Raw genomic sequence first — 16,888 nt, 5'->3', positions numbered from 1 at the left:
GTTTCTTTATTTGTAACTGTTTCCTCCTTATATAATGTTATTCATTTATTGGTTAGGAAAAATAACAGTAATGCTTTAAAGTTCATATTATTTTAATACAATGGAAGACCATGCAGACTGAGGGTGTTACAAGATGACATGCTGCGAAAATGTGTTGATTTAAGAGAAATAATAGCAGGATACTGGTGGGAGATGTAGAGTATGCTAGTTTGTACTCTTCACCAAATATTGTTGAGATTACCAAATCAAGGAGAATGATAAGTATGTTGGGCATGAATTGGAGAGAAGTGAAATACATACAGTATTTTAGTTATAAAAACTGGAGGTGATAATTTGGGTGAATAAGCCGTAGATACAAGGACAATACAGTAAAACCAGCCTATAATCTGTATTATATGGAAAAATTGGCCGTAAGTAAAATTTTCTCTGATTCATAAAACTCAGTAGGTGTTGGTTTTATAGTAGTATATATGTCAACAAAACCTGGGTGAGGGGGAAACTTCGACTATACCGAATGTCCCAAAAAGATGTATATTTGCCATTACATGTCAGCATTGTGTATACATCTTATTGGGAAACGTATATATTGAAATGACCAAAATAATTCTTGACTAACCAGCAAATTGAATAATTTTATGTTCGTTTTGTCAGACTCAAAATACTGAACATACCAAACGATTGTAATTGTACATAACTTGTTGCCTTTTCGTCTTTGAAATAAATTATCAATGTGTAGTTCACGCATAGAGTTAGTCATTTCTTTCATTCGACGATAGCGCTATCTGACTTACATATAAGGAACTAGTTAGTCGTGGAGTCTGGTTGTGGTGTGAGCAGGTGAATGTAGGAGTTTGTTTTGTGCGAGTAAAATGTTATGTGTTATTGATTTTCTTGTGAAATACAATGGTTGATTGACAAGAATAATATTACTGTAGGTGTTGACCAGCATGTGGACACCGACTAAAACAAAGAAATATGGCGTTGGTAAGTCAAGTCCTGAAAAAATTGCCTTCGCTGTTGTGCTGTATAATCGTTTTCAATTCAGGCAACGGCACTACTGTTAAATGCAATGACGTTTGTAGCGTTTGCCAATTGTACATGATTCCAATATTCCGTGCCTGGTGTGAAAGCTAATCAAATATTTCGTTAGCATGCACGTTCACATTAAAGAGATTAAAACCCAAGTACCTATATGTGTGTATGTAGGTTGCTATAAGAAACCTCTCGGGTTTTCATAATTTTGTGTGAAATAAATCAGGGTAATAATAGAAGTGTGAAGTGTATTGTAACAAAGCAATAAATGAACTGAGTACAACCACGTGTTACGTTTTAAAGGCGATGACTCTTCCAGTTGATTACACAGCTGTGACAAGTAAATTTTATGGTACACCCTTACACGTTACATTTTTCGTTTGAAATTATCAGGTTATACTCTCTTGATGTGTTCTATTTGGGTAGAATAACAGATAATACAAATATTGTTGACCGTGTTATTGTAGTTATTATCTAATTTCAAAAGCAGCATAATGTATTTAAGGGTATTGAAATCTGAATAAGCCTAATGCCTGTCCACATATCTAACATATGCACAACAGAAGAATAATCATTGCTTTTTTGTAGCTTTACACAATACCGGCACCTTTTTTCTAAATATAAAAATTTAGTTAAAATGTCAGACATAACCTCAAAATAATGCTACATTTTTATGCAAAAGCATGAAGGTGTGAAAACCTGTTGGTCACATTTTTGCCAGAATTAACTATGTTACTGTTATGAAAAATGGAATGCTTCAAACATATTTTATTGATAGGAGCAGAATGAAATACTAGATCAAATAAACATACTCAAAATGCTGTGGACTACAGTTATTGCAGACTAGTTTCTTCAGGTTTGTATCCTATGAAACAATAGTAAGTGATGATCAGTCTTAAGTTACTGTGTGTGAGAAGTAGTTACACTTTTATTTTGTAATTGACAGAGTGAACTGTTTTAATAACAACATGAGATGTCTTGCCATTTTTTATTGTACACCTTAACACATTGTAGACAATAAGAAATTGTCGTTTTATTTTACACTTGATATCTTGTCCTGTTTCACTACATATTTTATACACTTGTGTTCCTTTAGATCAGTTAATATAATTTAAACTATGGCAACTGGTTTGGGATTATAAGTGAACAAATGGCAGTATTAATAGATATTCTGACTAAAGTTAAATTTTATCTAACAGCTTTTAGTTGTGTAGTATAAAGAAATGTGTACGTAACAAACTTTTTATCTCATTAGGATCTGTAAGTTTTATGTTAAATATTTATTTGATTTGGTGAATATTAGGTGTATTAAATGTGACATTGTATTTAGATCTTTAAGTAAAGTACCATTCCTCTATGGGCCACAGTAAAAAAAAAGTAAAGCTGTCCCACTATATGCCATGTAGGTTGTTTGGGGGTAGACTTCAGCCCTAGATGGGGGTGAGTGGTCAGCATCAGGCCCTGACTGTGCTTTACCCCTGGGAAAGTTCCTCAGTACCCATTGTATAGGAGCTGGATGGGCCCCAGAGCCGGTCTGGATGCAGAGGCTAGAGGAAAAATCCTGTGCTATGGGCCACTGTGTCTGTATTGCCAGCATGTAATGGCCTTCAGTATCAAATTACTTTGAAGTCTGAAGACAGGTTTAAGGGTTGAAAGACGACAGTATTCTGAACATATTATTTCAGATATACTGATTTGCAAATAGCATGACAACATTCAAAGATTTAAAGAAATTGTGGTTCAAGTTACCAATAAACGGAGTCGTGCTTCATGTGTTGGAATGAAGATGGAGAAATGCAAACCTTATTTCTGACATTTGGAATGATTTTATTCTCTATAGTTATGATTTTAGGTGTTATTTACGCTCTGGCGTCAAGTGGGAGTAGAACTAATGGGACCGCGTCTTTCTTGCCGAAGACGGTGTGTTGTCATCTATCGATGACCTTAAACTAGTTTGAGCCAACAATAACTGGGAACGGATTTTCGTGAAATTTGTTATGGACATAATGCCATTTGAGGCCAACAAAAATCGCAGTTATTCGGGTGTTTTTCGCACTCTAGCTTGAGCGAAGAACAACCAATGAGACTTCGTTTTCCCTTGGAATTGCTATAACTCGAGGTCATTTTTTGAACACATTGTTGTAACAATCAGCGATGTGAAAATGGGCAATTGTTGGCTCACATTATTTCAACAGTGGCCCCGGATCACATTAAAACAACTACAGTCGTTTGTTACGTCTTGGTTGTTATCCTGACGTCAACACCCGTTTGTGGCGTGCAGAATACATTTGGAATTACAGTATGCTCCAAAAGAGCGCACAGTTCCAAGCTTGTTGGTTTACCACGGTAACCAATGTGATGAGTGGCAGAGTGGAGTGCTGATGACGCCGTTACGCATAATTGTGTGCGTGACCCCCGACGACGTTATTGGCTTTGATGACCGGATGATGTCCGTCTGTACACATATAATAAATAACTCGAGAATGGCTGGATGGATTTTCATGAAATTACTTTTGAACATTTTGATGTTTGAGGCTTCTCCAAATCGTACTTTATAATCTTCTATAATTAGTAATACAAACGTGGCGGATATGACGTCATTCCCGTAATTGCGCGTGCCTGGTGTCCCCTGACGACGTCAGTCTTGATTGAGTGATGTGTAGATATCGTTAAAAGGTGTGCTCATAGAACACTTTGAAAAATTGTATGTGGTTTACTGAAAGAAAAGTAATATCTGTCACGTTTCTGTTTAAATGTACATGGTGACAAATGCTATGCTCGTAGTGAGCTAGGATTGCTCAGTCATTAAAGTGACTGTCTATAGACTTGGTGGCCGGTGTTCGGTTCCTTGAAGGTTCAGGTAGAGACTGGCATTGGAATAATATGGCAGTGGTCAAGTAATCAAACATTTGTGACTGTAAATAGAGAGTTCATACTTAGTCCATGCTGGAAATTATTCTGTTACGTGCCCTTTGCCAACCAGGTTTTCAGCAGTCTTGACTTGCATTCAGGAGGAGCTCAGTTCGCACACTGGCTAATGAACGGAGAATATGCGTACTTCATAATGAGAACCGTTATGATTTACACAGATACCCGGTATTATAAGGCGTTGATATCGTGGAGGTTGGATGGACCAGACATGCAACTCATAGAGACAAGAAATGCATAACATTTATGTGGTGACACCTGCTGGGAAGTGTCCGCTTGGAAGAACTTGAAGGAGATTCACTGTGTTGATCAAGAAATTTCTTTCCTTTACTTGAGTACTGGGAACGACCCGTTCTTCAAGTTCCTGAGCACTGCGGGTCCCAACTTTTCGTTGGCTTGATCTATAGACATTCGGTAGGACTCCTTGGACGAGTGATCGGCCCGCCGCAAGGCCTCTACCTGTACACAGGACAGCACAACACAGAGAAACGCGGACAAACATCCATGGCTTGAGTGGGATTCGAACCGACGGTCCCAGCGACCATGCGGAACAAGGCCCACGCCTCAGACCGCGCGGCCACTGCGGTCCCCTCTTTCCTTTCATGGAATAAAAATATTCATTGTCAAGTAATTAATGCCCATTAATCGTGAAAGAGGTAGTGAGGGTTGAAGGCTGGCGGAACTTAAGTTTATTTGCGTAGATTTTGAAACATGGCAGAGGCACGTATCCTGAGCCGTATTCTGTGCTATCAGCTGGTATCAGTCTCTTATCAGCTAGTAAATAAGCATCCTGAAGAATGATATGCCTCCTGCCATTATGTTTTGTGACTGTAGCAGATTCCATGTAAGCCGCGACATGACTTATTTCTCAAGGTGAATTAAATATTAATACGATGTAGACCCTATTTCTGGATGGTGCCGATTGTAAAGCCAATGTTTCGGAGAACCATATTGTGGCCATCTACAAGGCAAAATTACTACCTAGTGATGCCTACACATACTTCAAGTACACGTCTACACGTCGATGGGAATTACATTTAATCCCCTGGCACTATCCGATAATAAAACAACCCCAACTCACCCCTTGTGTTGTATTTTCTCCTGCCTTCCACGTTTCTTCCGCTCTTTTTTCTATGCCCGGTTTCCCCCTTGACTGCCTGCACCTTCCATGTCGGACATTCATCGTTTCCGACAACCGCTCAGACCTTTCATTCACCCCTTTCAAAAAGGGACTGGTTCTTTTCATCTTAAGATCTCCGAAGCATTGCCAGTGCAGTCCAAATCTATGCAGTCCTATCACCCAGAAACTTGCACCACTGATCATCCGTGAAAGTTTGAAACTTTTTTTGTTTTTTGCAGGGCCTAATTACCCCACGAAGAAGGCATGTAGGTAAAAGTCTTCGTTGACAAAATACTTTGTTTGTTTTAAGGACAGTGTGTAAAAGGGAATAAGGTGTGCACGAGAGATGCTGTATTTCTGTAGACAAATATTTGCTTGGCCCTTGACCATTTGGGTAGGGAACCCCATTATCTGACATTTCAAAGTTTTTTATGTCGTATTGAACAGTAGGTTCACTTAGAACAAAACGAAAATCACATGATATACTTTTACTTTCTTATTAATAATCTTATTATTTAATGCTATATGTTGCACATCACGTTTGATATTTTCTTATTCAACGTAAGTGGTATTAGAAAAGTTGAATCCTAAATCCTCATGAAAAAAAAATTATGACGTTGCTTGCATGTTCAGTGTAACGTGTTGTCCAACGTAACACACATTCTTGTCTGCACTGAAACTTATAATCCCCAGTACGTCGGAAAAGTGTTCATGAACTTTTCGAAATATCCCACGAGATAAATTAGTAGGTTTTTAGGTCACCGGTTGCATTAGCAGTTCTTATTGTGACATGATGTGTCTCAAGTGATCAGTGTCATGCATTGGGCTACAAGGTCAGTTTCTTCGGCGAGCTGCTATTTTTTAAGGACTTCGTTGAAAGTCGTTCTCAGCCACAGATCTTCAGTGCCGACAGCTCCTGAAGCAGCCGAAAGGCAGTCATATTTAGACCAAGATGAGCATTGTTTAATAACTTGTGGTTTATTTAATGACGCTGTCAGCAGCGCGAGCTGCGTAGTGTCGAATGGTAGACTGGTTAATGAAGTGAAAATGGTAGTGGGTAAGCACCACGCCTGGGAAAAGCGACGGAAAATTTCCAAGTCTGCAGTTGAGATGAGTGGCCAGCTTCACGTTCTGGGAACTTTACGCCCGAGGAGAAATCAAGGCTGTTGGTTAGATCAGTGGTATTCAACCTGGGGTACGCGAAGACATCTTAGGGGGTACGTGAAATTTTAAAAAAATATATATAAATGTTTTATGATAAACACTGAATAATCAGTAATGTAATTTGTTTAATTTATTTTAGATGTAGATTATATACTATGTATAACTTGAATTATACACCAACAACTTTGGGGGTACAAAGTTAAAGAGAAATTACATCTGGGGGTACGCGAACAAAAAAGGTTGAATACCACTGGGTTAGATGGATAGGTGATTCTGGATTTGTATGTGCCGTAAATGACACGAGGCAAAGAACTGATTTGTAAAATATGTTTCGCCCACATCTTTCTACAAGAAGTTATTGACAGAACATTGTCATTCTTTTCGTTTGTCTGTGCAATAAGTGTTCAGCTGGAAAGGTCTAGAATAATAGAGCTGTTTCATTACCTTGTTCAAAAGGGTTATCGGGGTCTACCCTTTCGAAATACCGACAAACGATAACGCTTGTGCCTTGTATTTGGGTGGTACTGAAATCGAGTTTTGTCAGGGCACTAGTTTTACTGATGTTTTTTGTGGTTTTCCTTAGTTATAGCAGGCGAGTGTTGGAATGGTAGGTATTACCATTCATTTACAGTTCCGTATACATAATTTCTCCGTAGTGGCGTAATGATTAGCACTTACATTTTGTTCATGAATCTCGGCCCAGAGACCGAATGTCATGGTTGAGACATTTGATGGTTTACATTGTTCTCACCGAGGCAAATGTTGTGACACTATTTTAAATTTGTCTGCGATCGCTTTGACGTGTTTTTTTAAATTTATCATTCACTATTCTACTACTATAATCAGTGTTGTATTAACTCTGCAGTTGATGAAGGATGACGTCTTTAATGGTAGGTGCTCTTACTGTCAGATGTGTTAATAACTTCTTGATATAAATCTATAAAGAATTAGTCAGTAATTACCTTCCCACCAAAACCTGGAAGTGAGTTGTGGCAACCCAGTGATGACTAGCCACGGTCTGTACGACCGGTGTTCGAATACCGGTAGCAGCAGCATTGGCAGGATCATTAGGAGCAGAAACTGTAGCAGTAGACCTTTGTTGTAATAGCAGTAATTGGCAAGTAGTAGTTGAATAACGGAGTTACTCTGTTACCATAAAGGGCCCATTTGAGGCCCAGTTTCACAGAGACGTAGTCTCACCCCATCGCAGCTAACACACTAACAATATTTTGTCACCATTTCGTCATAATCTTGGAGTACGGTGAGACAAAACGGATCTTGATTGGTGAATAGAATACAGAGGACTTGTGTCACTCTCACACAGAAAGGCTTGATATCTGACAGACAGCTTGCCGTCCTTCCGTCCATGTTCCCCATCTAATCCTAGGTTGTGCGTGTGTGTATAACAAACATTTCGTGTATGGGGTGGAGTTTTTAGTATTGATTATTTGCATGGAAGAAGGGGAAGCAGAGGTCGTCCTGTGTAGGGGGAGAAACAGTTCGAATTAAGAACGAGAATGGCCGGTTGTAATCTCTTCCGATACCACTGTGATAGGCATAATTTTACCAGTTGCTTTGTATGCCTCTGAAACGCGATCATTTACCTCGAGGAAATAACTGTTAGGCCCACGAGTGTTTGAAGTAGAATTGCCCAGGAAAATATTTTGACCTGAGAACGATTAAGTGAGCAATTTAGGACATACAACTATGAACTTGATGGTTTATACAAGTTACTATCGAACGTCGTAGCCTAGCTGCTGCTTATTCGGGAGGTCCCAGGGTCATATTTCGGGACGCAGACCGGCTATCGTGACATGGTTATTTTCTGTTTTCGATAGTCCCTCCAGGCAAATGCCTGGATGGTACCTTGAATTAGGCAACGACAGAGATCTCGTAATAACCCGTTGAACACGAGACTGGGCGGACACCAGACCTGGCTTCGAGTTGGCCATTGGTGAAGATAAAATATCCGCCTTTGCTGGGAATCAAACTCTGGTCATTCAGTCCGTAGTTTGTCACTGTAACCTGTTGGCTGAATTACCCTCATTCCTTTGGGGCTATATAGAAAAGAGTGAATATTACAACCTGGTCAGGAAGATCCTAAGTTAGTTAGAATGAAGGTGAGGCTGTAGTCACGATTGTAAGAAGCTGGGGTCACTCATTAAGCACTGCGTATAACAGTCAACCTCCATCACTCTTTGCGGATTTGCTCACAGCACTAAATAATCTGCACTTCTTACTGACGCTGTGAACGTTCTGCAGTTGAACCATCATATGCAAATAAGCTATCTTCATCGCCACAACAGATTCTGGGAATTGTCCAACGTCTGTCGCGTGCAGCCAAATTGTACCTTAACACGCTCTTACCTCCAGTCATTGTAAGGGGCTAGTAGCCAAACTAAATCAGCACGTCTGGAGACATTCTTGCTGCTTCAGCATGGTCATACGCGGGACTTGGCCGTCCATTGGATGGAATATTACGTCACTAATGATTATGTTGTCTTTGCGTTCCTTGATGGACGACATCCTTTCTGTCGTTTTAGCCGCTGTCAGTACCAGATGAGATGCGCCTCGGCCGGCTGTAGATTGGCTTGGGGACTGGGTGTTATTGTCTGAATACAGCAGCTGTTGATGATTGACATGTTGTTTACCAACGTTGTTTCAGCTGAAGAGGTTATATAACGTCGACCGAGATAAGCATGCATTTGGGTGCGACTGTGGTGACTTATATGTAGCAAACGCTAGAGGAAGGACGAAAGGAAAATCAATTATGGTATGTTTCGTCTCCGTCACTGCAGTCTGCAGCTCGCCCTATGAGATGGAAAGTGATTTTTTAATGACAGGTAGGCAAGAATTTATGGGAGATAGTCTTGGCCAGTTGATGGCACTGTCCCGTCATTTGCCCTGACGGATTGAGTAAATCCACTAAAATCCTCCGTTAAAATAGCCTGTAATTCGGCTGATATTCGAACTGAATACCTTCCGAATATAAGTGTGTGGTGATATCGGTACACCACGTGCTCAGTTACGAGTAACTTATCTTATCGTGTTTGTTTTAATTTGTTTCTCTAATATGTATAAATATGCTTTGGTTGTTGACAGCCGAATTGGGTACAAGATTGCAGTGTATGACTGAAATTTCATGTTATCACCACAGCGAATCAAAACCTGTTTTAATTCATGCTGCTGTCAATACGTGCACATATGCAATCAGTCTTGATAGCGAATGTAAGAAGTGCGTACGCTGCATCAGTGAAAGTAAGAAGCTGGCGGTAGCGAGCAGTTTACTAACGCTTTTGTATTGGACCCTGTCCAGAAGCAGTTGTGTAGATATGCGTACAAATTATTTGCCCTACATCTCTCCTTTCTTATTTTGCGACATACAGAATTCCTCATTTAAAACCCAACCCTAATTACATCATCTGTAATCTTTGCTGGCATCAGTATAACAAGATGGACAGAATTGTTTTCTGGTTTCATTTATTAGGAAGATCTTATAGGAGAGCTTTGCAGCAGATGTTGGGAAATGTCTACTACCTTCTCGAAGACCAGCATCCACCCTTGCTGGTGTGTTTCGTGCGACTTTGCGGTCACCAGTGAGTGTTCTGCTAAATGTTTCACGAACAGCAGCAGACTATTTCGATTCAAAGCAAAATTCTGGAATGAACACGATCTTCTCTAGAATACACTATGTTTGCATGTTTCGTAATTTTCCTCAATCTCTCCAAGTAAATATCGGATAGTGCCTCAGATTAGGCCTCGACTGGTTCCTTCTACATCTCCTTTCCATTTAATTATTCATTCGACGGTATGTAGTCCGAGCTGCTGACACTGTCATTAAATGAACCATAAATAAACAAAACAACTATTGAGCGTGTTGTCCTTGCCAGGTTCGGATGCGATCGCTGACCTAGAGTCTCGGGCTTGTATGTATGCCTCGTGACTGCAGGTCATTTACCTCATTTCCGACCTAGACCCTCTGTCGCGGCCTTGCAAGAGGGGAGTGAAGAGAAAGTAGTCAAGACACTTTTCAAATCGCACCGATCCTGTTACCGTAGTGACTGGTTAAGATAAAAGTATATTTATTTCTAGTTTGAAAGCATGTGGATGGAAGCTGTCCTGGCCTAATTTAAAGTACTATCCCGATATCTACCTGGAGGGACTGAGGGAAACCACAACCCCAGTCAGCCGGGCGGATATTTGACCCCGGGACCTCCCTAATACGAAGCAAGAGTGTTAACCACTCAACCACGACATTTGGCGTAAATGTACAGGTGTGAAGTTCCTGTACGCGCCACGCCATGAAGGTGTGTTGGATACGTGGAGGTAAATCTCCACGCTTTGTAGATCTCGACAGTTGAGCTGCACGCCTCTGCCGCATTCCCCTATGCCCATGTTATAGGAGAATTGGTCTTCGCTGGTACCAAAAACAATCACTGCCCGTGTTTGGAGTCACACTCTTATCTTTCAGCCTAAATCCACAAGAGACTGGTTGGATTTTTCATGACGTTCTGTGACATTCGTGTTCATTGAAAAGTGCGAGGAAACATCTAAGCGAGGTTCGCTTGGCCATAATTTATCTTCTTGGTGAGTTTCACGTGGCTATGTTTCGTCTAGAATCTGCTCCTTTAGAACTCTGCTGTGACCTGCATGTGATCGTCTCCATATTCATTATTGCGAATACTGATTGGCCGGGTTTCACGCGCAGAGTGATAGTACTGAAGGGCAGTTTTTCTTCACATGTAGAAAAGTAATATTTCGTGATGGTCTCACGAATGATGTTTAAGAAGTTACAAGGCCATTTGGCTTCACTTTCCCGCAAGTAGCCTGACAATTGTCTGCGTGTACTGTTTTATGATGAGATCATGAGATTGCAGCCGTAGGTCTCGGAATATGTTGCAGTGCCGAATGATGCCACAGAAAGGGACAGAAAAGTACATATTGCGCCTGCATTTGTGTGAGTCAGTCACCGGCGAATTGATACAGTTGTACATCCTCTTGTATTCTGTAAATATCCGAGCCGAGGAGTTCTTATCATGGTTGAGCTGTTCGTTTTCCTCAGTCCCTCTATACAGTTTCTGTTATAGTACATTAAAATACGCCATGGTATTTTCCTTAGGACTTGTCTCTTGGAGTTTAAGCGATCAGAAATTGAAACCGCCTACTCTCATTTAGAGACAGGGCCCTGTTTCTGTGGAACGTAGCATTTGTCTCCCCATACACATCTTGGTCGAATAAATTAACTCACGATTTCAAGTCCCGCAAGGCGAATGGATAAACATTGGTTATATGGGTGTTTACCTCCTGGAACTTCATTGCTATTGGGAAGCCACTATTTGTTATTTATAGGTTTTCCGACCAGCGATGATTTAAGTTTCGTCCAGACCTGCTTGGGGCCCACCCAGCCCCCTATCCAGTGTGTACCGGGGTTCTTTCCAAAGGATAAAGCGTCCGCAGTGTGAAGCTAAACCACTCGCCTCCATCTAGTACCGAGGTTAGGAATGCGTGGAGCTATACCTTCATTCCCCCCACCCCGTGTTTGCAAGACTTGATGCTTAGTTAAGTACCAGGGATAGTCTTGCCTTTCACCATGCCGGTTATGTCTTGGGAAGACTGAAGAGGATCACGTGAAGTTTGAAGACTGACCTCAAATAAATTCACACCGTAAGGACTAGTGCTTCTGAGTAAGCTGTATGTCTAACTTGTATATGGGAAGGGCTACATTTGAAATGCTGTCGCAGAGCGACCTCGAAGGACCGTAATGTTTGATGCTGGATCGATTGGTATTTTTGTGGCACTGATTGCTACCCCAGACAACATTTTCCAACCCATAGAACTACCCCGGCGCGCCATTGCTGATTCAGTCCTGCTGTGCTTGGCATGGGACTTTGATCATATACGTCAGTAGACCACTTCCTAGTCGCGGATTTCATTCGGATGAGTCATTAAGCATTTTTGCATGTCCTACCGTTTCATTGGAAGGACACGCAGTTTGAGGACAAGCTTATGAGATGATGTGACAACGACATACAGAAATTACATAACACGCCTTGTAAAGTGTACTCTTCGCCTGATATTTTTATTATATGGGTATGGTATGTTGCGCGCCTTGAGTAAATGAGAAATATGACTAACGTTCTGTTAGGAAATCCTCAGAGCATATTTTCACTTGTGAAATCAAGACATTGATGGAAAGTTAAGAACCATAACGCGTGTCAGAGAAGTAGGATAGGAAAATGTTTATTGAATTAAGGTAGCTTATAATAATGACTAATACGGGATTTTACGAAGACGGTGATGAACCTTTATGTTCTGTGAAAACGGGAAACGTTTGTCAATTGCTAAGGTCGTGCCATGAAGTTAATCGTCAGTCTCCCTTGACACAAAATCCCCATCGATTCGGGCAAGTGCTTACCTGTATTGTCTTCGTCTGTCGACCAATGCTTTTTGGGGAATTTCATCTTTCGAAATCAGGTTCACATATTACTCACTAATTTTGTGTAAAAAGTTTGTTGTTAACGCTAAATTATTCACTTAAAATTAAATATTTATTTTAAGTGGTAACTTTTCATAGCGATACTGCATCATTGTAAATGTCCGCAGGTTTCACAGAAGACATCGGTGGGCCATATGCAGCTCGTGGGCCGTGGTTTATAACCACTGGTTTGTACAAACAAAATAAGACAGTTCTGAGTAGTAAAACTTCGGTAGATATGTTTTTCTGTGTTGTTTTGTACACTGATCGGTCGATCCTGTCCTCAAGAAGGAGACCTACCGAATGTCTGAAAGGATTCATAACTTTAGAATTAATTTTGAATTTTAACATGCCAGAAGGCTTAATGAGTCATAGCTAAAGATGAACTCGGCATGGAAACTGTTATATGGTGTGTAGTATCCCGGAAATTGGATTTGTGTTCTCTGTCTGTCTGATGCTGTGGAACAACATGCAAGTTCCGGCTCTGTCTCTCTCTCCCCCCCCCAATTCTTCACTTTTTGTAGTTGAAAAAGAAAAAAGTGTTTAAAATCTGTTACGTTTGTCTACTTGTGGTAGAACGTTATCTGTGAACTTGTGTTGAAACTATATGACATACAACGAACGGAAATAACTATCATCGCCTGTGTAAATAACTGTTGCTAGGTGGAGTAACGATCATGAGGGGCAATTACTCCTCCAGATTTAAATACTCCATGCAGCAGAGATAGCGTTAATTACACAGTTTTTAAACCTAGCTGAATATCTTCATAGTGCAATGCCGTCCTATAAACGTTCATAGTCGTTACGCAGTTAAAAAAATTCACTGCCGTTCCTGATACCGCAGATTATTACTGTCTTCAAAGATCCCGTCAGTGTACCATATCCTCCGTCGGTTCAATCAAGGCTCATCCTTCACATCCTATTTCGCGATCCATTTTAATAATATCTTTCCATCTGGGGCTATCTGAAGGGTGCAGTTTCCACCGAAGGAGTTAACGCGCGGGATGAGTTGTAGCCTTTGATTCTGGCGGCTGTGACACAAGCCTGGAATTTTCAGCCTACCGTAAATTTCTGGTAGCATGGGGCTCAGTTATTCGTTCATTATAGCGGCGAGAATTTCCAGAAGTTTTTAAACATGAAGACGCTGTTTTTAAACGTAATAAATGAAGGCGCTTCTCAAATGCGTTAACTGCTTCCTTTTATTTTCTCGTGCTTCCAGTTTTTGCTAATAAGGCGGTTGTCACCATGTGAGTGTACGAAATGTTTGGCTGGATTTTAGGAGTTGAAAACGATCGTTGTATTTATTGCGTGCAAGTAATAATCATGCTTGGTTATACACACACAAAATTTGTAAAAGAGTTAAGGTTATGCACTATGCGTTGGCATACAGGATTTTATTCATGATTTGGTGTGCCTTGAGATATCGAGTTGTGCCGCGCAGAAGAAAGGTCGAGAGACACGGCTGTATGACCTGCGGGGCAAGCAGCAACACTGAGAGCCTCTTGAGTTTCTGCCTTCTATTCTGTAGCCTGACGGATGCCCCAATTTAGCTCCTTCAAGCTCGTGTGGGAGGGAGCTCAGTTCTCAAGAGCTCGTTAAACGTAATAACTACTTAGAGGCATCCTTTGCAAGCTGAAACTACTTTAACCCTTTGAAGAACCGAGTTCATCGAAATAACAGTTAAATATTTAGTTTCTATCTCAAATAAAACGCAACTTGTGTCTATTACAAAGATAAATTTTGTTAATGCTGTTCAGGGAAATTGGCGTTCTTCTGAGAATTGTAGGAAACTAATTAATGCATTCAATAAGCAAAATTAAGAGTTTATAGCCCTTCGAAACATGGCGCGCCTAAATCATTAAAAATTTAGGTAAAATATCCATTTTACGAGAAATTTAACGTGAAAGGACGCTTTTCAGTAGTTAGCAATTGGTAGTCGTTAATTATTTCGTGGGAAAGGGAAGTTAAGTAAATACTGCGTGTTCGTCAGATAAATGTTTGTTCGGTTGCTGTAACGGGGAAACATTTCAGAGCGCGAAGCGTGCCGCGGGTTTGTGGCCCCCAAATACGAACAATTATAGCTTTTAGTACGTGTTAATAGGAATTGCTCAGTGACCATGAAACTCAGATCGTTCGTAGGGAGAAGTGAGACTGCCACATTTTCTGTTTCATATTTCGGGGAATGCCAGTTTGCGGCAGTAATTGTTAAACTCACTGATAAGAAATTCATCCGAACTCATAGTACACCGTGCATTTTGACATAACGGTAGCGTTTGCGCTGTATACGTATCTGTATTCCGGAGGTATAAGGTTTGAATCGCCTTTAGGTTATACACACACGCGCACACATACATATACGCATATCTGCAGTTGAAACAACGTCATCAAATAACCAAGAAATCAACGAACCACCGTTGTAGCCTACACGATTCCGAACCAATTCGATCCACTTCACATCTTGATAGCCTGTTTCCTTGATGGAGACACTGAATTGTGATGATAGAGGATTTTCTTTGGTCTGTTCATTCATCCAAGCTTGTCTTATTAGGAATTTTAAACTTCTGCAATAAAATAAATAATCCCTGCCTCGAATTGTGCTGGAACGTGTTAAAGAAGAGGATTAAGGTGGTGATGATGGTGATAGAGAAGACGAAATGGATGATTGGGGAGAAGAAGAGGACGAAAACTAGGAAAACGCCTCTGATAATGATAGGAGGGAACAAGAGAAGGAGCATAATTGTGGCTTTCGGCATGTTGTCTGAACAGGAAGTAGCTGACATATCTGGTGTTATTGCTTTGTCCCGTTCCCACAAGGAGGCGCTCCACCACTCAACGTATCACGTATCGTTTGAATAGGGTTTGAGCCCTGGGTCATGCAGATGTTGCAGGATTAGAAGTGTCTTACCATTATTGAACCCTGACCTGAACCAGTCAGATAGTCCTGTTTACATTTTCGAGGGTGCGTTCGGGCCTTTCCATAAGGTTTTCTAACCAAAATTTTGAGTATATTTCTTGTTTCTGCCGAACTTGCTAATTGTGGTGCAACCTCATCCTTTGTTCGGTGATCTCAACAATAAACCTTTTTGTTTTTTGATCCTCTTGGGTCGAAATGTTATCCTCAGCAACTTAGGTTTAAATGAAGATGAAGTTTAAATTCCTGTATATAACGGTCAGAATTCAAATTATACTAATTATGTCTTCGGAAGTTCTGCGAAAGAAGTGAAGACTCGACGATACGTATTTTCCGGAGTTATTTTGCCTTTCATTTCATTTCAGAACCTTAATACGACAATGGATTGTATTTTATTGTGGTTTATCGTGCAGTTTCGTCACGCTTGTGGGCAGGGTTTCCAGATATTAATCTCTGTAATTTCTTCACATGAGATTGGGAGTTTGCAAAGGTAACAGACACAGGACATACTCTGTGTTTCACGGCGGGGCATACGTCATCACAAGTCCTATTGTTTAGCTTGAATGCTGCATTGTACGCCAGAATGTGCCCCATTTTGAACAAAACATTTTCCCTCATTTTCCGTATATATTTTTTTTTCTGATTCAAATTCTTAAGGTGCTACTGACTTATGAAAGATTTGTAGATCTTCAGTATTCCTCTTCTTCTGGAGTTCGTCTGTCCTTTAAAATTGTAGTATTTTAAACGATGGATGAAGTTTTGAAGAAGAGCAATGTTAAACATCGTTATAACCCTTTAGAATTATTGTATTTCCTCGATTTTAAGACTCCATCGATTATTAATAGGTTTTCTGAAAAAGAAAAACACTATATCGATTTCAAGACACCAACAAGTGCAAGACGCACTCCAATTTCATAAATGTTACAATGTGAAAAGTGCATCTTAAATCGGGTAAATACGGTAATATAACTTGTTTCTGATTCAGGTTTGACTGTGATAGTTTTAGCTCTGAACTTAAAAGAAGGTAATGTAAAAAAAAACTAAAAATAACTCGTTCTGGGACCGATTTCGAATATGTAATTTCTCGATTCGTTGAGCGACTGTATCGAAGAAGGTTAGGCTGGAGGTCGCCATGCTCTGCAGGTCTGGTGTTCGTGCACTGGACGAAAACACGTTTATAAAGTAAAGCAAAAGTTATTCCTGTGCCCAATCACCGTGTCATGGAGACGAACATGAAGTCAAGGCAAGGTCCACACAT

General features: G+C 40.5%; 1 protein-coding gene across 3 annotated transcripts in view; it reads left to right on the top strand.

The window, feature by feature from the left end:
* Positions 1 to 148: 148 nt before the first annotated feature.
* Positions 149 to 16,888, top strand: part of spg (dedicator of cytokinesis spg) — a 115,273-nt gene continuing 98,533 nt past the window's right edge. For all 3 annotated transcript variants that reach the window (XM_022069437.2, XM_022069436.2, XM_087352206.1), the window contains exon 1: positions 149 to 984. In XM_022069437.2, the coding sequence (XP_021925129.1) occupies positions 948 to 984 (37 nt within the window). In that variant the 5' untranslated portion in view covers positions 149 to 947. The remainder of the gene's footprint in view (positions 985 to 16,888) is intronic.

Source organism: Zootermopsis nevadensis, unplaced genomic scaffold (assembly GCF_977971745.1).
Source record: "Zootermopsis nevadensis isolate Lab colony 2312 unplaced genomic scaffold, Znev_1.0 Znev_ptg000020l, whole genome shotgun sequence".
NCBI classification, from domain to species: domain Eukaryota; kingdom Metazoa; phylum Arthropoda; class Insecta; order Blattodea; family Termopsidae; genus Zootermopsis; species Zootermopsis nevadensis.
Note: the sequence above shows the minus strand (reverse complement) of the source record. Positions and strands in the feature narration are given on the sequence as shown.